Raw genomic sequence first — 20947 nt, forward strand, 5'->3', positions numbered from 1 at the left:
CATTTGAAGCAAGGCGTTTTTGAATTTCTTGACAGTGAAACAAAGCAAATAATGGTTGTTTTCTGCACTAACAAAATAAATAAGTTAACACATCAGGAAAATCTCCCACATTGGGCGAACTACTAAAAGGTATCCTCGAAATAGAATTTTCATTGTTCCAAGGCAAAAAAATCTAGGAAGCATCTTAATTCATTCAGTTCCTCTGCTTTGCGGTGTCTTGTTAATAATAAGTTACAGACTGGATCTTCAGTATTCTTTGTGTAAAAGGAAACCTAATAGGCTTAATGTGGGACCATTTTTAGATTTAAATTTAGGAGTATAATTCAGACTGCAAAGTCTGTGAGTTAAAAACCACCCATCCATGATAAAAAGGCTCTTATGAAAGATTGGAGAAGTCAGGCCCAAAGGCTTGTAAATCAAAGCAATAATTTAATCAAGTCTGATCTGTGGATTCAAGGTATGTGGGATATGCATGTGAACTGGGTCCTGGTTCCAATCCTCAGCTTGGATATTTTGCTGTTCCAAATTCAGGGAGATCTCAATTCTGCAAATAGTCAATCGAGATGAGCAAAACCGCAGACAAAACTGAAATTCAGGGTTGACTGGACCTGGTCTTGGTCTTGTTTTCGGAGGAAACTCTTGTCCGTCCTGGTGACTGACTGCGATGTTCCAGGAGCAGCTGGGACTAGCAGAGGTGCCCAGAAGTGCCCAGGAGAGGAATGTCTCTCAGAAGTACCTGCCGCTTCTTTGGGGGCGGTGGGCGGGGGACGTGGCCGTGTCCCCGGTCCCTCCAAGCCTTGGAGCAGTTCAGTACCTTTCTGGAGAAGGCTTGTAATGATGCAGGTGATGGTGTTTCAGGTGGGGTCCTAGAAGTGACAAAACCTCTCAGTCACATGGCCCCATACATAGTGAATAATAGTGCAAACCCATGGACTCCTCAGGATGGCTGTGGACTGCAGCCAGCGCTGGCTGCCTCTGTGGGGAATCTTTCCTATTGCAACCCTGAGGGCCCAGACACACGTTCATCCATTCTCTTCTCTGTCTTGCCCCAATTTCCCCTCCGTCTTTCCTTGTGCCCACCCCCAAACCGTAAAATGACCAAGAGAGAAGCTCCTAAACCTTCATGCAAATCATAATCTTCTTTATTATTTCCTCAAAACACCATTTTAAAAATGAACAAATGATTTTGGTAAACAGAATTTCAAAGGAGATTTGGAGAAGAACATTTTATTTAACTGTTATAAATGCAAAGACAGGGCTTGCAAACTCTCTCATTGAGACAGTTTTTGTTTTTCTGCAAACCACAAAGCAAACCAGGTCGTAGATGCAAATGCTATCCACTGTTTCAAAAAATCAGAGTTCAAGTTCAAAGGCAGGCTCAGCAACTTAGAGAGACCCTAAGCAGCTTAGGGAGACCCTGTCTCTAGATAAAAAATAGAAAGGGTTGAGGAAGTGGCTCAGTGGTTTAGCGCTCCTGGTTCAATCTCCAGTACCCAAAAAAAAAAAAATTAGATTGATCTCAATTTTCTTATCCATACACAAATCTTTAAGAATTGGCTTTTGAATTTAAGCAATAAAAACTTTAATGAACTCCATGATATAAACATCATCAAGAGGCTATTCATTTGGGAAGAGTAAGTGAACATATCTTTCATCAATTTTACTTAATTTGGCTCCAAATAGAGTAGATACAGTGGGTGTACTATAGGAAAACTCCTGCCATATATGATCGTAAAATCGCTAATAAAAAATGAGCATCTTCACAAAAATCAGTTCTTGTGTTTTAATATGTGAAAATCTTGATTTTTCCTGGTGAGGTGGCACACACCTGACTTCCCCGCGGCTCAGGAGGCTGAGGCAGGAGGATCCTGAGTCCAACAGGCATGCAGTAAGCACCCTCCACATACTTTTCACTAAAGCAAATCCAGTAAATAGATACAGGCGGGGACCATCTTGTTCCAGATAAGGAGAATTCCTGCTTCCCAGACATGCATACTAACCAATGCCTTGTCCTCACTTTTCACCAAGATCTTTCCCTGCGCCCGCAAGACCTGCCCGGGCACCTGGCCCCCCGAGTCTACTCACTGTGGGCAGCCGAGGGCGGCAGGCCTGGGGTGCGGAAGGTCTTGATGGTGGCGGGCCCCTCTCCTCCGGTGGTGAGCACTTGAACTTCCAGCCGGTAAAGGGTGGATGGCCTCAGGTTGGGCACCGTTAGCACGTGATGGTCCTGCAGAGTGACATGCCACAGAGGCTCATCAGTGACCTTCTAGCGGCAGCTGCATGTGTGTGTGTGGGGGGGGGACACAGTCTGTGGGGAGCAGAGTGTCATAGACATGCATGTTGGCTGGCTTCTGAAAGCCACAGTTCAGCCTGGACAAGGCTTCTCCTAATTTTCTGGACTTCTCTATGTGGTTTCTTAGCACCTGACTCAATGTCTGGCAGCCCGAGACCCTGGGCAGAGTTCAAGTGTGCCCAGATGCCAGTTCTCAGCCCTCCCATTCCCACCCCCCCCCCGATTCCTTCACATGAGACTTTCCCATGGAGTAAGGTTCTCAGCGGCTCATCTTGTGATGTGAATTCTTGATGATCCAAATGTCAGTGAGGGAGCCAACGAGTCTGCTGACCACACAATCCACCTGTCAATGCCCATAACCGAGTCCAACCGTGGACATTCATAAAATAACGACTTTCCCGTTTCCACGGAACCTCTCCTCCCGGGATTTTTAAGGTGTTTTTTGTTTCGGATTGTCTTTTGAATTTTGGAGCAAGATTTGGATATTCTAAGAAGGTTTTCAGACAGGGTGGAAAAAGAAAAAAAGCCCACACATGATTTTTTTTTTTTTCTTCCCAAGCCAAGGAATTAAGTGGCTTGGAAGAGTGTCCAACTAATTAGGGGCTGTCGCCAAATTTGAATGGGGGAAGGAAAGACAAACAACAAACTTCTTTGAGCTATTTTTCCCCCCCAGTTCAGCACTTCAAACAGGGCATGTCCACTTGGACCAGAGGGACACAGGGGTTAGATTTATTTTTATGTGATACTGGGGCTCGAACCTCCCACGGGCCGGACAAGTGCTCTCCCGCTGAGCGACCGCCCCAGCCCCAGTTCTCAACTGGGATCCTTGTGACGAGGTCTAGCGCTCACAAAATGATGCGCTCAGGGGACAGGTGCAGAAACGGGAGTCCAGGTCACGGTGGGCAGCAAGACCCACCTAAGCTACTCGGACGGCCATGGGAACTGAGCCTCGGACACCAACATCGGGGGTCTGGGGAACCAAGGGACACCTACTGAAGGCAGTATCTGGGACTGTGAGATAATGCTGTTGGGCAAACTGTTCTGCCTGCTCTCCGTGGTGACCTCGGCCCATGTCACTTGAAACCCAGTCATGGGCTGGTAGAGGTTGGCTTTGGTCATCTTCCAAGAAAAGTGGCCAGTGATGTTGACGTCTTGGACGACGAAGGAGGCAGAAAGGTTCTCTGGCTTGGCCAGGACTTTGGACAAAATGGGACCTGTGGGAATGCAAAGCGAGGAGGTCAGGGTCAGGCTCCTGCAGAGAGCGTCCCCAGGGGCTGGTGGGTGTGTTTCTCATACAGAAAAACAAACTCATAGCAACTGCAGGCAGCCGGTCTGCAAGGAGGAACATTTTCAAAGGGTCACTGACCACCAGGGACCTGGACGGGCAACGAGTTCTTCCTACCTGTGTCACCGGGACAATTAACGTGCTTGTGGCTTTTCCCCTTCAGAGCCGAGCATGGCGGGGTAGAGAAGAATATGGTCTCTGCCTTCGAGTGGCTCTTTGGCCGGAGAGGTTGGACGCTCACCTTATATTTGCAGGAAAAGGACAGGTCCTGAAGAATGATGTAATTTTCCTGGAACAAGAGAAAGAGACACAGAGCAATAAATAATAAATCCTTGGGAGGCTGAGGCAGGAGGATCGTGAGTTCAAAGCCAGCCTCAGCAAAAGTGAGGCGCTAAGCAACTCAGGGAGACCCTGTCTCTAAATAAAGTACAAAATAGGGCTGGGGACGGGGCTCAGTGGTCAAGGGCCCCTGAGTTCAATTCCTGATACAAAAAATAATAATAATAATAATCCAGACATTTTATGCAGTTAAAATAAAGGAGACAGATATTCGGAAAAAGTCTTCCACTGTCCTAGGGACTCTGTAAGCACTGTGCTGGCCACAGAAGGTCTCAAGGCAGTGGTATAAATGGATAAAGGTGGAGTGGACACCATCTTGGGTATTCCAGCTGCCCGCAGGTCATTATGTAATAGCAGTTGGTGAGAATGAGTTATCCGTGGCACGAATGTGGTTTGCACAGCCCTCTGACTGTTACATGCACAAACCAAATGCATCCCCAAACTACACACAGCCAACGAGTACAGTCGTCTCCTTACGTGGGTCACAGCAGATGATGTCTCCGATCCGGCCGTTTTGTTGTGAGCACACACCTCTGGAAACCACTGCACATGGTATCTATTGATGCTGGGATCTGTGGTGTCGAAACACACAAAAGAAACAGCCTGGTAGTCACGTTCCACATGTGTGAGTCAGCATGCCATGACTGTCACAAATACCTGACAGAATCAACTTATAGAGAGAAAAGGTTTATTTTGGCTCCGGGGTTCAAGATCACTCTTGGGCAGACACATTGCTTTCAAGCATCCGAGAAAGCAGCTCACCATGGTGGGGACAACAGGCTGAGCCAACCTGCTCCCCGCATGGTCAGGGAGTGAAAAGAGAAGAAGAGGAAGAGGCCAAGGTCCCTCAGATTCCTTGGAGACATGTCCCCAACAACCAAAAGACCTCCCACTAGGCCCCACCTCTTACAAAGGCTCCGTCACCTCCCAGCCAAGTTGGGGACCAAATCTTCAACACATGGGCCCTGAGGGACATTCTAGGTCCAAGCTAGAGTACCATGTAGCCTGATGTTCTTAAAACGGAGAGAACAGAGCCCGGCGCAGTGGCACACGCCTGTCATCCCAGCAGCTCGGGAGGCTGAGGCAGGAGGATCAGGAGTTCAAAGCCAGCCTCCGCCAAAGTGAGGCCCTAAGCAACTCAGGGAGACCCTGTCTCTCAATAAAATACAAAATAGGGCTGGGGACGGGGCTCAGTGGTCGAGTGCCCCTGAGTTCAATCTTCAGTACCCACCCCCCCAAAAAAAAAAAAACTGAGAGAGCAGGAAGACAGAAAATAAAATTCTACAGGCACGCATAAAAAAATGCATAGTCAAAGGCGGTATGCAGCTTCAGTAGAAATCCTGATTATTTAGTGAATATGGAGAATAAACCTGTGTTGAAATTTCAGCACGACAGAGAAATACAGCAATGACTCAGTGCAACATTATTAGTCACCCCAATGTGCCCCGGGGTGCGAAAGGCCAGGCTCTGCCCCTGATTAACCTCTCATCTGGAACATTCACGCCAAGCGTTTGCTGAGGGTTTTCAGATGGGAAGGAATCTCTTTGAAAAAATTGGGTTGATCTGGTGGGAACTGGTTTTGAGCAACTTGGAAGCAGACAAGAAGCTATTGAAATAAGAGAGAATAAACAGATATAAAGTGGGCACCCGTGACATTGAGTTCAAAAGGCAATGGCTTACGAAGGGGCTCTCATGCTTACATGGCAGACATCAAGGCCCCTTTAAAAAAAAAAAAAGAAGAATTCTGCATTATACATAAGGATGAAGTCAATCCATGAGTAATGGACCACATAGAAAGGGCCGCTCTCCTGCATCCTGCAAATGGATGGAACTAGGCTAATAATAATGAACAAAATACACCAGTAAAATACATGTTAGGCAGCTTGGAAGGCTGAGGCAGGAGGATCGTGAGTTCAAAGCCAGCCTCCGCAACTCAGCAAGATGCTATCTCTGAATAAAATATAAAAAAGGGTTGGGGATGAGGCTCAGTGGTTAAGTACCCCTGGGTTCAATCCCTGGTACAACAACAACAACAAAAAAGATGTATGTTAAGTTAGAAGATCATAGGTCTACAGATAATTACAGACACTGGGGTGGTAGGGCATATTGACCACAAGCTAGCACTTTACATATGGTGGATCACACTGGAGCAAGGAATGGGGACACCCACACTCAGTGTCCCCAACTCTGCACACTTGATCTCTGCCCCTAAATCACCCACACTGCACTCGGGGTGCAGGAGGTAACCTTGAGCGCAACATGGGTGTCGGGAAACTCGTCCCCCAAACTCACTGAGCCTCTGCCCTTTCTCTGTAACTAAGGATGCAAACAAGGGCAGGGCCAGGGGCTGGGCAGGTGTTTGAAGACCAGCAATGTGCGAAGCCCCTGTGGCCAGACAGACGCCACCTGTGGTTGCTTCGAACACCAGGGACGGGTTCTCTTGGGCAGATGGACGGCTGGAAGGGCTTCTCTCTGGGCTCAAATCAAGGTGCTGGATGGCTGTGCTCCTCCGGAGGCTCCAGGGGAGAATGAGTCTTCATGTCCTCTCGAGTTTCCGGAGGGTTATGGTGACCTTCCTCCATCTTTAAGTCACTGAGTGGCTTTCCTTTGACTTCAGAAGAGAGATGGTAGGCCACCCGGCCTACCAGGTCTCGCCTCGTGACATTCACGGCTGCCTAGGCAGGGCCCTCTCATGTAGCGTCCCCTCTGATTGTCGGGTGGTTTGTTCCTGGGACTGTTGGACTCATCCTGAGACCCCATTTGGCTACAGCTGCATGAACTCCAAGATGGCACCCACTCGGTGTCACTTTTGGGTGCCCAAAGATGACCACCTTACAAGATAGGGATATACTCAGCAAACATTTATCAAATGACAAGCGAATGAGTGCTCACTCACTCATAATCTAACACAGGAAAGAAAAACAGTGTGCTCGAGGAACCATATTGCACTAGGGAGGTAAAAGCAATCTGGGAACATAAAATATTAAATAAGCTCAGATTTTAAATGTCCTCAATAATTTTATTTTTGATTTTTTAAAAAATTTTAATTTGGGTACTGAGGATTAAATCCAGGGGTGCTCAACCACTGAGCCACATTCCCAGCCCTTTTTAATTTTCAGTTTTGAGATAGGGTCTTGCTAAGCTGCTTAGGGGCCTGCTAAGTGGCTGAGGCTGAGGCTGGCCTTGAACTTGTGGTCCTCCTGCCTCAGCCTCCTGAGTCACTGGGATTATAGGTGTGTGCCACCCAGTCCAGCCTCTTCCATGATTTCAAATGGTGCTCCAAGAGGCCAATTTGAGGAGATTTCTTTTAAAAAGACAAACCAGGGTCAGCCTTTGAAGCTCAGTGGTAGAGGACTTGCCTAGGACGTGGGAGGTCCTGGTTTCATAGGCCAACACCACAAAACATAGATAACTGCATAAAATAAAAAATAAAAGGCAAACTGCAACGCTCACACTTGTTTATGTTTTTTGAGCTGAACTAAAAAGAATCAGTTTGGAGACCCTCACTCCCCCAATAGTCATTTACAGAAAATGTCTCTACCTTCCTCTTCCAAGTTATTGAGATCTTAAGAGCTCACACTTTAGATGTTGAGTGCAGAGCTTGACCTGTACCCAGAATATTAAACGCAACATTGTTCAAGCAGACAATGAATAGGAAATATTGGGAAAAAATAGCAATACATTGGTAAAAAGTAATACAAATGAAAAGAGTATAAAACAGTTGTTATAAAAAGTAAAAAGTAATACAAATGAAAAGAGTATAACAGTTGTATGTAAATAGTTTTTACATAGTGTTTACATTGTATTAGGAATTACAAGTTGCTTAGAGATGATATAAAGCATACCGAAGAAGGTGTATAATTTATATACAAATATAATAATTCTATATCAAGCACGTGAATATCCACAGGGAATTAGGAACCGATCTCCTGCAGACACCAGGGTACAACTGTACATGAAAATTCTATCGTGACTGCCCAATTAATCTACTTCTGAACTCCATTATCTTCCTTCCACAAACCAATAGCATCAGGTAGAAATCCTCGAAAAAGTATTTTTAAATTTGGGAATTTACTTTCAATATGCCCCAAACATGAGATGCATTCAATCTGTTTCTCAAAGACGTCGAACTCGCCGTCCACAGCGTAAATGAAGGGAGCTAAAATTTTCCGTTGATTGCAAACGCCTACGTTCATGAAAGGCTCATGATCAGGCACCATGGATTTCTTGACATTGCAACTCTGAGAACCAGAGTGCATCTTGGGGTACCCGAGGACAAGAGCCGTCCTGGGAACCAGAGGTCACAGCTGCAGCGAGAGGGGACATACGTTTGGAAGGGCACTATAGAAGGTCAACTGCATTGAGGTAGAGATTTCTTTCTGTTTCTGGTTGCAGTGTTTCAGACCCTGGAAATGGTGCCTGGTAGGTGGTAGAGTCCTTGCCCAGGGTGGTAGATGGACATAACCTTGGTGGGACGGCACTTTCTGGTTCTCATACAACCCATAACCATTTGGAGACCCCTGCTAGGCACCTCTGCTTAAAACAGTAGCATGAAGTCCCCTTTCTCTCTGAGCTCATTTTTCCTATTTATGCTGTAAAAACACCAAGTCCAGAGCCGGAAGGCCGGCCGACACCAAGTGCCTGTTCTGTTACCACACAGCAAAAATGAGCTATGCCCCCAGGAGCCTAAAATCACAAACAACATCAGCTGAGAGAAGTATTTGGTTAAAGATGATACGCGATCCCACAAATTCAGTGTTGAGTAGACTTTCTCACTTAGCACTCCGGCTTACAACCCAACTATCATGTCCAAGCTGCTAAACACAAGTCACAAGGACATTGGTTTTAAAATCCATGCCACTTCCTTGTTTTGGGATGTGGTCTCTTATTGCCCAACGGTTATATCATATGTTGTAATGTCAAATTCGATACCACTGTGCACCCCGATGTTGGCTGATGAATACAGACAGAATTTCTCGCCTGTATGTTTTAAATGATTGATTCACAGATTTGAGAAAATGATAGTTTAAATGATCCAAGGTTAGAAATAAATACGGAGAATATCAACGTAACAGCATTTCTGGATTCAGAGTCAGAATATGAATAAAAAATGCAGTTATAAAATACCAAAAGCAAGCATGACAAAATGAAGCTCAGAAAACACATGTCATCTATAACAGGATCAAAATGAACACATCTTGGAATAACCACAATAAAAGGTCTTATTGTCTCTTTATAATAATATATCAGGAGACGGGATTGACAGGAAAATTTAAAATCTGAATAAAGCAATATACCACCATGCTTACAGGTTGTAAGATTCAGTATTTTTATTATTTGATCATTTTTCTGTTGTGATTCTAGAGATTGAATCCAAGACCCTTTGCATGCTAGGAAAACTATCAACTGAGCTATATCCCAGCCCTCAGTTGTATACTTATTTATTTGGTACTGGGGACTGAACCCAGGAGTACTTAAACACTGAACTAAAACATTAGCCTGTTTTGTTTTGCTTTGTAATTTTTATTTTGATACGGGGTCTCGCTGAGTTGCGTAGGGCCTCCTTAAGTTGCTAAGACTAGCCTCCAACTTGTGATCCTCCAGCCTCTGCCTCCCAAACCACTTGGATTATCGGCATGAATGACCATGCTGGGCAGTATTTTTAAACAAGATGTGAATTCTCCAATCATGAATACATAGATGAATTTCGACATTCATATAAAGCACAAAAGGTTTGTGTAGGAACTGAAGGATTGATTCAAATAGTTACGGTAAAATGCAAAGGGCTAAGAGTTCTCGAGACAATTTGTAAAAACAAGTAAAAAACCCAAGGACGTCTCATGAAACTAATTAATAAGTCTACAGTGGTTAAGACTGTGAGCTATTGTCTCAAAATTGAAAAATTATGTCAAAGGACAATATGAAAATTCCCCAAAGTAACCTGCATATGTTTGCTTAATTGGGTACAAACCTAGTACCACAGAGCTTTAGAAAAAGACTCGTTTTCATTTATTTATTTATTTGGCACCAGAGATTGAATCCAAAGGGCACTCAACCACTGAGCCACCTCCCCAGCCCTTTTTATTTTTTATTTTAAGACAGATTCTCCCTAAGTTGCTCAGGGCCTTGCTAAGTTGCTGAGGCTGGCTTTGAACTTGGGATCCTCCTGCCTCAGCCTCCTGAGCTGCTGGGATGACAGGTACACACCACCACCACACTGGAAAGTTTTAGCATTATTAAGAAATATGGTTGATATTAACATTATTCTATAATTTTATTTAACAGTTGATCAATGCAATAGATCAAATAAAATTTAATGTTATATTTTTATAAATTAATTTTAATATGGATATGTGATTCTGCTATATAATCATTTAATAAATGTTTAATGAATTATAAATTCAATTAACTTATGCTAGGAATGAAGTACATTAATTATAAGAGCTATGTTGCTTTGTTTATAGAATAGTTCTCAGCAGCTTGAAAGAAAATTCTGGAGCAAAAAATTACTCTGACATCAATATTCCTTATGAACCATCAAAGCCCTGAATAAAAAGGACTTCAGAAGAATGAGAATTTGTAAAACTGAACAGTTAAAAACCACCTGTTTTGCTTATGTTTTTAAGATGCATAGAAGCCTTTAAATTTTGTATGTCATGTATTCTAAAGTACTCTTGCCACAATTAATATCCTCAGGGTAAAGGAAACAAAAGAAATTTATACCAAAGATAAATGCTCAGAGAAGAAGAATCTACCCCAAGGAGAAGTGTTCATTATAGCATTGATTATGAAATTGGAAATTATACAGGAACCCTCATGTGTTGCTGTACTGGAATAGTGAGGTGGTATATATAGGATGCAGCCACTTGAAAATGTTAGGAGAACTGTGTGGTGATAGCACATACCCATGCAATGCTGAGTGTCAATAATTGTGTATGTTTTATGCACACATATGCACACATGCACCGGAAACACCTGATTGAAACACAGATGCGTACACAGCTTCTGAAAGAACACCAATCCACATGCAATTCTTTTTTTTTTTTTTAAATAAAAATTAATTTAGCCAGGCAGGGTGTTGCATACCTGTAACCCCGGCATCTCGGGAGGCTGAGGCAGGAGGATCGTGAGTTCAAAGCCAGCCTCAGCAAAAACAAGATACTAAAGCAACTCAGTGAGACCCTGTCTGTAAATAAAATTCCAATAGGGCTGTGGAGTAGGCTCAGTGGTCGAGGGCCCCTGAGTAAAATCCTTAGTATAAAAAAAAATCCTATATTTATTTATATCACTGTGCAATTTAACACAAGTAATAATGAAGCAAAAACTCCTGGCCTACCTTCTGTCTTTTTCCAGTAGACCTTGACTTGCAGCTGGTTGTCTTGGTAGAAAGGAGCTCCGATTTCCAGGGGGTGCGGGGGCCGTCTTCTTTGGAAGGGGGGCTGTGTTTGGATCACAGCTTTTCTGGGTTTCCCAACCTGCTCTTCTATGAAAAAAAAACAAAACAGCACTTTAATTGACTTACTGAGAAAAATCTGATATTAACTCCAGGGTATTTCCCGCGATCCTGTCCCTCTTTCCCAGCCTCTTGGTCCCTGTGGAAGGTGATGAACGCATGTTCTTTTATGTTTGAGATAATGACCCCCAACCGCTTCCCAATGAGCCGGAATGCCTGCTACAGGTGTGTTACACAGAATTCCCAGACCTTAAATTGGTAGTCCATCTATGTTTACCGTGTTTGCACTTCAGAAAAAGGAACAGGTAACATTTCCCATTGTAGATAAGCATTTAAAAAAAAAAAAGAAGAAGAATAAGAAGAATGTGCTCTTGTTCACTACCACTTTTGAAACATGGACTTTTTTTTTTCTATTCTCTATTTAAAAATGTTCTCAAGACATAATCAGAGAGTGAGAAAAGCAAGAGTCATCCTTACTTTTATATATGAGCTTGAAAAACTCCATATTCAACAAGAGCTCAGGATATGCTATGATGAATAATATAATATAATATGCTATAATATAATTTCAGAATATTTCTTTGAAATAAACCATTCAAACTTGGACTCTTTTTTTTTTGTACCAGGGATGGATTCCAGGGGGGCTTAACCACTGAGCCACATCCCCCAGTCCTTATTATTATATATTTTGAGACAGAGTCTCGCTGAGTTGCTTTGGGCCTCTCACTAAGTTGCTGAGACTGACTTTGAACTTGAGATCCTCCTGCCTCAGCCTCCCGAGCTGCTGGGATTCCTGACATGCGCCTACACCTTTACTTATGTGAATTTCATGAAAAAGCAGCACAAATGGTACGGGGCATAGTGACATGGATGTCGGATGTTGGTAGGCCTGTGCATATGCATTTTCTCAAGCCAAAGGTAGGACCCCTGAGTGACTGCTGTGAACATCCTTAGGTGATGCTTCCTGGTGTCTGCAGACGGGTGGTAAGTATGTGTTACAAAGGAACATAGCTACCACCTGCCTTGATCACTAGACACTATGGTGGGGACTGGTTGATTGGGTGGTCAGGGGAAGGCCTCTCAGTTTAAGCTGAGGCTGGGTTAACGGGAAGAAGCCTGTTGGGGAAAGTGTTTGAGCCAGGAGATGCCCTGCATGGAGAGGTGTGATTCTCATGCTTCCAGGCAATAGAGTCCAGCAACTAGCGCTGTCAGGGGGATGAGTAATAAGGGCTGCTTAACAAGGCAGGATGGGTCCTAATCCCATCAGACTGGGTTCCTATAGAAAGAGGAGTTTAGGATGCAGATGTGCACAGAGTTAAGACCCTGGGAGGACAGGCAGGGGACACCTGTATGCTAATGGAAAGGTTGGAGGAAGGCTCAGAAGAATCGGCATCGCTGGCACCTTGGTCTTGAACTCAACTTGCAGAACTATGAGAAAATACATTTCTGTTGTTTAAGCCCCTCACTCTGGAGGGGATGGGGTACAGTAGCCCCAGGAAACCAAGACAGTAGAAATGGAAATATCCCTTCCAGGGACACTGGGTACAGGGATGTTGAAGATTGGCTACTTCTTATTCCTTATTCTATGAACATTGCAGAAAATCTGAAGATACCAAGATGCGCAGAGAGTCAGATCAAAATAACCTGATTGGAAAATGTAAAGTGACTGACTAAAGATACTCAAGTAACTAACAGGATGCTGAATCCTGTCTCTTTTCCACCTGCCTTGGACACAGCCCCTGATACAGTAACTCTTGTCAAGTTGGATCACAGTGAGACCAAACTCAGGATCTCCTGATATTTGGAGATATTTTCCGATTTGGAAACCAACAATTGGTACATATTTAGCTGCACTCTTGCAGGTCCTGCTGGGGAGGTGACCTGGTCAGGGCACCATGACCCCAGTGGGTGGTGGAGGACCAGCCTGGGATTCCCTAAGAGGGTTAAAGGGGCAGCAGGAGTGGGCCTGCAGAGGGGTGGGCTCTTGTGCATATGCAGCAGCACAGCCAGTCGGGGTGTGGGCAGAGGGGCCATGAGGATCAGATGGTGCCCATTCCATAGCAGAGCTATGTATCTGGAGTGATGTTTGCCTGGCACCTCAAGCCAGGTACAGAACTGATAGAATCAGAGGGCAGAGGTGTCTGTGAGAGGGGAGACTGGCACTGCTGCCCCTGGCGGGATGCTCCCCAGTCAAAGACCTTCTCAGGACTCTCTCCAGTTGCCACCAGAAGAGTAGCAGCTAGGGTTCGAGAGAGGATGGCATGCCAGGTCCCTGGGTGTGCCTGCCATGGGGCAGAAACTAGCGCTAGCCTCTCAGCAGGAGAGGTCTAATGGTGCAGAGCTGCCTTGACCTGGACACCTTCCTGGGGCCAAAGGAGGTTTCCAAGAGGAACAGGATGGAATCACTGTCTGGGGCTCAGAAAATCCACTGCAGGGCCAGGCGAGGTGGTGGAGTGGGGCTGGAGGTGCGCCATGGGAGGCCAAGCCATGCTGGGTGGGGAGTCTGAAGAAGTCAGGGTGCATCACCCATGTAAGAGGTACCTGCAGAACACAGGACCCCAGAGGGGTTCCCAAAGGCTCCCCAAAAGTACTTCAAGTGGAGAGCTACGGATGCCCTTCAGGACCGAGGACCACCAACAGCTAGAGGGATCGCCAGAGGGCCCTGGCCAGGGGAAGACACTTGGCCTTGGTTGTCTGTCTATCCCACCTCTCCTGCCCCCACTTGTCCATGAGCCAGATGAAGCTGGGGGAGGGGAGTGTGTGCAGGGGGAAGGGCAGCCTGGAGGGGGAGGGGCTGCCCCCCACACTCAAGGCCTACTGTGTGCTGAGTGTGAGACACAGGATGGGCACCCCAGGCTCAGCACCCCACGGCCTGAGGGCCAGGTCCAGCCTGGACCACTCACATGGTGACCCTGACGCTTACACACTTAAGTGTCTGACAGAGACAGAGAAGGGGTCTGTGATACCTGCAAAGGACCTGCTTTTCCAAACTCAGTCTCCACACATAAATTTTCTTGAAATATATCCTCAAACTTTGGGGTAACCTCTGTGCATGGCAACTTTGCAGCTACAGATGAGGGGCTGGGCTGCCCGGCAGTTTAACCACCTAGTATTGGCCCCACCCAGAAATGTGTGTGTGTGTGTGTGTGTGTGTGTGTGCGCGCGCACACACAGGGATGGGGTAGAGTGGGTGTTGGGGGTTGGACCTACATCCAAGACTGGAGAGAGCTTAGCATTTACAGGAGAGACAGAGAGAAATAATGGACCCCAAGGTTCAGGACAATCCTATCCTACAGGGGAGCCCACCCCAAATGCCCAGAGTGTCTCAGTTGATACACTCAGAGGCCCTTCTTCTGTCATTGGCACACAATGCCCTGTCCATCCTAGACATGAATGATGCAAACTTTCAAGCTACAAGGTTGATTTTTTTTTTTTCCGGTTTCCCTGAGAAACTCTAGAACACCTACGATTTTTCTCTCAGAGCTTGCCATCCCTCCAGCCCCACCCCAAAGTGTGTTTGGGTATTTCCTGGTCTCTCTTCTGCTCTACCCTGGACACCACGCTCCATGGGAAGAGGCACTGCTAGGGTTAGAGCTGTGTCCCCTGCCTCTCAACAGGAAGACCATGAAGCTCAAGTTCCAATACTGTGTGGAGACTTTGCATACAAAGATCAGCCCAGGCAAAGTATCCAAAGGCCCTGGCCTGGTTTCTGCCCTTCTTTATCACATCAGAAACACAATTTCATACTTTCTGTATCATTTATATAGTGGAATAATATTAACTATGTTAAGGAATACAGAATATCTTACGTTATTATTAGTAATGTGTCCATTACTATTTTAAAATATTTTAACCAACTTCATTGATAAATGATAAGTTCATATTTAATCAACAACATATAAGCTATGTAAATGTAGAGATAAACACATCAGTATGTTACAAAGCACATCCTGAGAACATTGACGGATAGTTATATAACATGATTTATACAAAAAAGGGCTACACACATTATTATACTTCTAATCTTTATTACTTGAAAGCTTGTTATTAAAATTTCCCCTTTTCTTCTTGTAAATTAGCTTGATTGATGGCTTCCACTGAGAGCAATGTGAGCCATTGTAAATTGGCTGGAGACACTGGATTGGCACAGCTGCCCCTCAGAGACCAGGGAGGCTGCTCCCCCCACCCATACACAGGACAGCACCAACCACCGGAAGGTCAGGCCCCACCCTCTACAGTGTCCACTTGGACAAACTACAGGGGAGAGTCTTGGAAAGAAAGAACAGGACAATCTCTAGGAAAACAAACCTTCTCTATTCCCATCACTGCTCTAGGAAACAAGAAGCAGCGCTTAACTAAGAAATGGGCACGTGGGCGGAGGGCGCCGCCCTGGTCAGTCTCTTCCCAGGGAGAAGCGGGAGTGGGCGGCCAGGGGTGAGGGGTCAACAGTCTCCTAGAGTGGGGGCTCCTCAGGTGACACAGAGGAGGGCTGAGGGTGGCACACCTGTGAGTCCAAGCAGTGGCCAGTCCGCTGGTGGCCAAGCCTCCCCGTGGGGTAGAGCGGAGTCAGTAGGAGACGATGGTGACTGTAGGTCTGTATCTGAAAAGAAGGCGGCCGTTGGGCCCTCTCGGGGCTGTCAGGGGCACCATGGCGCTGAACGGACTTCGGGGCTCAGGGGGGCTCCCCTGCTGAGGCTGCTGAGCAGGGCGGCCAGGCCCGAGGCCCCTGGACTGGGGGGCAGTTGCTCCCGGGTCTCCAGCTGCAAGACGGTGTCCTTGGCCGGTGCAGTGCTTGCACCAGGGGACACAGCGGGCACGGCCAGCCAAGGGGTGGCTGGGGGGCAGGCCCTGCCTGGGTCTCCTGGGCACTGGGCGGAAGATTCTGGTGAGAGGTTCTGGCTGGGGCGCGAAGGGCCGCACCACTCCCTTGCTGATCACAGGCACGAAAGCCGAGGGCCGGGGTTCCCGGGTCTTCGGGGGCTCTGGAACCTCAAGCTTGGGATCCTCGGGCTTGGGGACCTCGGGCTTGGGGACTTCGGGCTTGGCGACCTGGGGCTTGGGGACCTCAGGCTGTGGCATCTCAAACCAGAGAGGACCATCAAACTTCTTTTTACCCTTGGTGCACTTGCTGAGGGCCTGGAGCGCGGTGGTCTTGGCGCACGGGTCTGGGGTGGGCTCCACGGGTGGGCACTCATAGCGGGTCCCTGGGCGCTGGGGCGGATCGATGAGGACTGTGACCGGGCTGCTGATCCAAGGTTGCCTCTGGGCACCCGGAGGCCGTCGCTTGGTGTGGCCGGGGCGAGGAGCGCTCAGCCCCGCCTTCAAGAGCTGCCAGAGAGGGGGCTTGGGCGCCCCGGGCTGGGCAGCCGGGGGGGTCCGCTGGCCTGGGGCCTTCATTTTGCTCGGCCTTTGGCACGATGCGGGGCAGGGATCGGGAGAGGACAAAGAAGCCCGGGAAGATGAGCGCAGGATGGAAGATCCCCGGGTCCCGGGGACGGCGCACGGACCTGAGGCTGGCAGAACCCGGCTCCTGCGCGCCGCAGGACGGCAGCGCGGCCCAGGCGGTGTGCAGGTACCTGTTCAGGCACCTGGCCAGGGAGCCGCCCATGAGCGCGGGGCTGCGGGGGCTGCTTCCTGATGAGTGGCGTCGAGATCAGAAGCCAAAGGTACACTGTTCAAGTGGTGCTTGGTATCCAGGAAAGCCAAGCAGGTGGGACCCCGGTTGCTATGTCCCCCAACCTTGAGGACACTAGGACGTCACAGCAGGAGGCAACAGCCCAGGTCCCACCCTCTTTGGAGGGCAGCGGGAGCGCAGTCCTCTCTCTGGGCTCCACTACTCAGGCACACGCGCTCTGGGTGGGAGGGCCTTGACCCGCTTCTCCTTTCACCTGAGAAGAATTTCTGCAGTCAGCGATGGGATTAGGATTCCCTGGAGGAACCCAACCAACAGGAGGCACAATGATAAAAAGGGGACTTATTAGGTAGGCTCCTGCGACCAGAAGCTGCAGGCTGGAGAGCTGGGAGAACCAGGAGCCGCACGATCCAGGAGGCTGGGCCCCGGACAAGGGGGATGCACCGTCTTCCCTGGTCCAAGCCCCAAGGCCTCTGGAAACTCCCTGCAGAATCACTGGCAGAGTCCACTTGGGAGGAGGGAAGAAGTCAGAGTGGACAACCTGAGTTGGTCGCAGGACCAATCAAGAGCCCGTTGGAGAAGAAGGGAGCTTGTCTCTGCTGGGCCTCCCTGTGCTATCCAAACAGTCATCCTATTGATCTGAGCTGCCCCCCCCCCCCGCTTTGGGTGGGGTCTCCTCTCCAATTGGCTCGGATAGAAGCCAATCATTCCTAGACACACCCTCTTGGACACACCCAGAATCTTCTTAATCCTCACCTCTTAAACCAATCCAGTTGACAATTCCACTTAACCATTTCAGCCATTGGAGAGGGGCACTGGCCACACTGTCCACATGAACATAGCTGGGCGTGGGGGAGCCCGCCTGCAGGGTCACCAGCTCAGAAGTCTGAGGCAGGAGGATAGCAAGTTTGAGGCCAGCCTCAGCAACTAGTGAGGCCCCAAGCAGTTTAGCAAGACCATGTCTGTAGATTTAGGCGGAAAAGGGGTTGGGTATGAGGCTTAGTAGTTAAGCGCCTGCCCCTGTATTCAACCCCCAGAAACCTCTCCCCCAAACTGACCATAATAAACTGGGATGTGCTCTTAGGGGAAAATAAACAACTAATCTTATCAGGAAGGATGGTTAGGTTTCATTCTCCTGAGATGGTTGTTAATATCACTTTTTGCAATTTAGCTTTTATGGAAATGGCTAAGACCATCTAGGATGATCTATTTATGCCGGCAGTGTTGATTTTACATGGACTTTCCCGTAATGGTCAGCTCCACATGTTCATATATGATGGTTTCCTTCATTTCTCTTGTTAATGTTGGAGTAGAGTGAGGCGCGTTTCCCACTAATGGTTGAAAATATTCAACTTCAAAAACAATTATCAACGGGTTGCCGGGGAATCGATTGTAGTGTTTGTGTTTGGAAGTCTGTTGAAGGTGGTGTGTAGCGATCATTTTTGGAGAAAATTTCCTTTTCAAAGCACACCTATGAGAAAGCAACTGGGAAGTCCCAAATGCTAAAATGGAAGGGGGTGGAGACAAAATACAGAAACTAAGGAGGTAACAAATTACAGTGCAGCACCCGTTCACCCAGGTTTAAAATGAGGACTGAGTGGAGAAGACACTTGGAGAAGGAGTTGGAATGAGCCCGTGTGGACAATGAGCTTCAATCCAGGGCAGAGGAACAAGCAGAAGAGAGAAAATTCACAGAGCCCCAGGCCTAACCCAGGTCACTGTCACCACCCCCAGGAGTGACAGAATTCTCCCAGTTACACCCCAATTCTTTACTAAACAACAACTTCAGGAGTCAAGAGGCTCACAGCCACTCACATTTCTGAAATGTGTGCGAGTGCGATTCTCCAGCAGATCGCCAACATGATAGTAAGGAGACTATGTTTTATGTCCACGTGAATTTGTCCTGTTACTTACCTTAAATCCTATGCACACGATAATTTTTCACTAGAGTGGTAAGAACTTTTTTATTTTTTGTATACGTCAAGATTGAATCACTGTTGTTTTTCTGGACGAAATTGAGAGCAGAAATGCATCCACAAGAAGGGTCACTCAAGTGTACAGTGACCAATGGGCAGGCAGACACGGTGCCTGCTGAAGTATTGGGGTGTGTCTCTGAGTGTATAAGAACGTCTCTTCCACTTTGGGGTGAAGTCTGCTTTCTACTCCAGAGTAGTCATAAATACTAAAAAAAAATCAAAGTTTCATGCTATTTTTTCAAATATCCAATTTGGAACTCATTTGTTTTTGTTTTTGTTTGGTACTGGGGACTGAACTCAGGGGCGCTTGACCACTAAGCCACTCCCCCATCTGTATTTTGTATTCTATTTAGAGACAGGGTCTCACTGAGTTGCTTTGGGCTTCAGTTTGGCTGAGGCTGGCTTTGAACTCATGATCCTCCTGTCTCAGCCTCCTGAGCTGAAGGGATTAAGGGCATGCCCTCACCATGAGGCTAATCTAATTTTATAGAATGAGAGGATTAGAGATTGTCTCTTAAATCCATTTATATTTTGGAGAGTTAGAAGAATATTCCAGTTCCTCAAGGTAACCATAAAATATTTAGAGTCTGTCAACCTTAAAACTATTCCTCCTGCAGCTAAGAAAGCAAACTACATTTCTGTTAAAGACCATGTAACCTATTACAGCCTTCAAGGGAAACTTTGTGGCATGAACATTCATCCTCGGCCTGCATAAAATGTTTATCACTAAACCCCTAGTAGCCTGCACTAGCCATCAGGGGCCCTCTGAATTGAGCACTGTGGATTTCACTGGACCAAGGTCCACCAACAGCTAGAGGGATCCCCAGAGGGCCCTGGCCAGAGAGACAGCACTTGGCCTTGCTTGTCTGTCTATCCCACCTCTCCTGCCCCCACTTGTCCATGAGCCAGATGAAGCTGGGGGAGGGGAGTGTGTGCAGGGGGAAGGGCAGCCTGGAGGGGGAGGGGCTGCCCCCCACACTCAAGGCCTACTGTGTGCTGAGTGTGAGACACAGGATGGGCACCCCAGGCTCAGCACCCCGCGGCCTGAGGGCCAGGTCCAGCCTGGACCACTCACATGGTGACCCTGACGCTTACACACTTAAGTGTCTGACAGAGACAGAGAAGAGGTGTGTGACACCTGCAAAGGACCTGCTTTTCCAAACTCAGTCTCCACACATGAACTTCATTGGAATACAGCCTCTGGCTTTGGGTGCCTCAAGTCCGTGGTTAATTTTCTACTATCAATGCAGAACTGGGTTTTCCCAACAGATGCCAGGTGTCTGAAAAGCTGGGCAGATTTAGCTTCTGTCCCTTTCAGAAAAGCTAGTTGACCCCTAAAGGAGACCATTGTGTGTGATCCTAAAGTCAGTCTAGCAGGAGATATAACAAAGGTAGCTCATGTGAAAAACTCATTGTAATGTGTTTTGGAATGTGGAAACTGTAATGGTGTATGCTTTTTAACTCTTCAGGTATATTTGACTTTATATTTTATTCAAAAATAAGCACCTATGAATTTTATTTATTTTAATTTGGGGGGGGGGGCACGGTATCAGGGATTGAACCCAGGAGCACCTACCACTGAGCCACATCCCTAGCACATTTTATTTGGACCCGGGTCTTGCTGTGTTGCTTAGGGCCTTTCTAATATTCTGAGGCTGGCTTTGAACTTGAGATCCTCCTGCTTCAGCCTCCTGAGCTCCTGGGAGAACCTATCAATGTAACCACTGAATGACTTGTAACATATGTCAAACACTCTGAAGCATAGAAGAGAAGCCCAGGAGTGTGGTATGTTCTCAGTTTGCATGGAATTCCCAGGGTGCGGCTCTCTAGCTATAGAAATCAGGATAAGCTATGTATTTGCAGGGCCCAGGACAAAATTAAAATGAAAGGCCTCTTCTTCAAAAACGACTCAACATTTCAAGAGTGCAACAGCAGGATTTTCAACCAAGGCTGAGTCCCTTGGAGGTCA

At 47.1% G+C, this 20947-nt stretch overlaps 1 protein-coding gene across 1 annotated transcript in view; it reads right to left on the reverse strand.

Annotated features, from left to right (window-relative positions):
- Positions 1-799: 799 nt before the first annotated feature.
- Anos1 (anosmin 1) overlaps positions 800-20947 on the reverse strand; it is a 147473-nt gene continuing 127325 nt past the window's right edge. The window contains exons 9-14 of the mRNA XM_027954008.2: positions 11254-11400; positions 4395-4489; positions 3696-3867; positions 3287-3507; positions 2086-2227; positions 800-866 (exon numbers count right to left, since the gene is read on the reverse strand). Coding sequence (XP_027809809.2) covers positions 808-866; positions 2086-2227; positions 3287-3507; positions 3696-3867; positions 4395-4489; positions 11254-11400 — 836 coding nt within the window. The 3' untranslated portion in view covers positions 800-807. The remainder of the gene's footprint in view (positions 867-2085; positions 2228-3286; positions 3508-3695; positions 3868-4394; positions 4490-11253; positions 11401-20947) is intronic.

Source organism: Marmota flaviventris, chromosome X (genome assembly GCF_047511675.1).
Source record: "Marmota flaviventris isolate mMarFla1 chromosome X, mMarFla1.hap1, whole genome shotgun sequence".
Classification (NCBI taxonomy): Eukaryota; Metazoa; Chordata; class Mammalia; order Rodentia; family Sciuridae; genus Marmota; species Marmota flaviventris.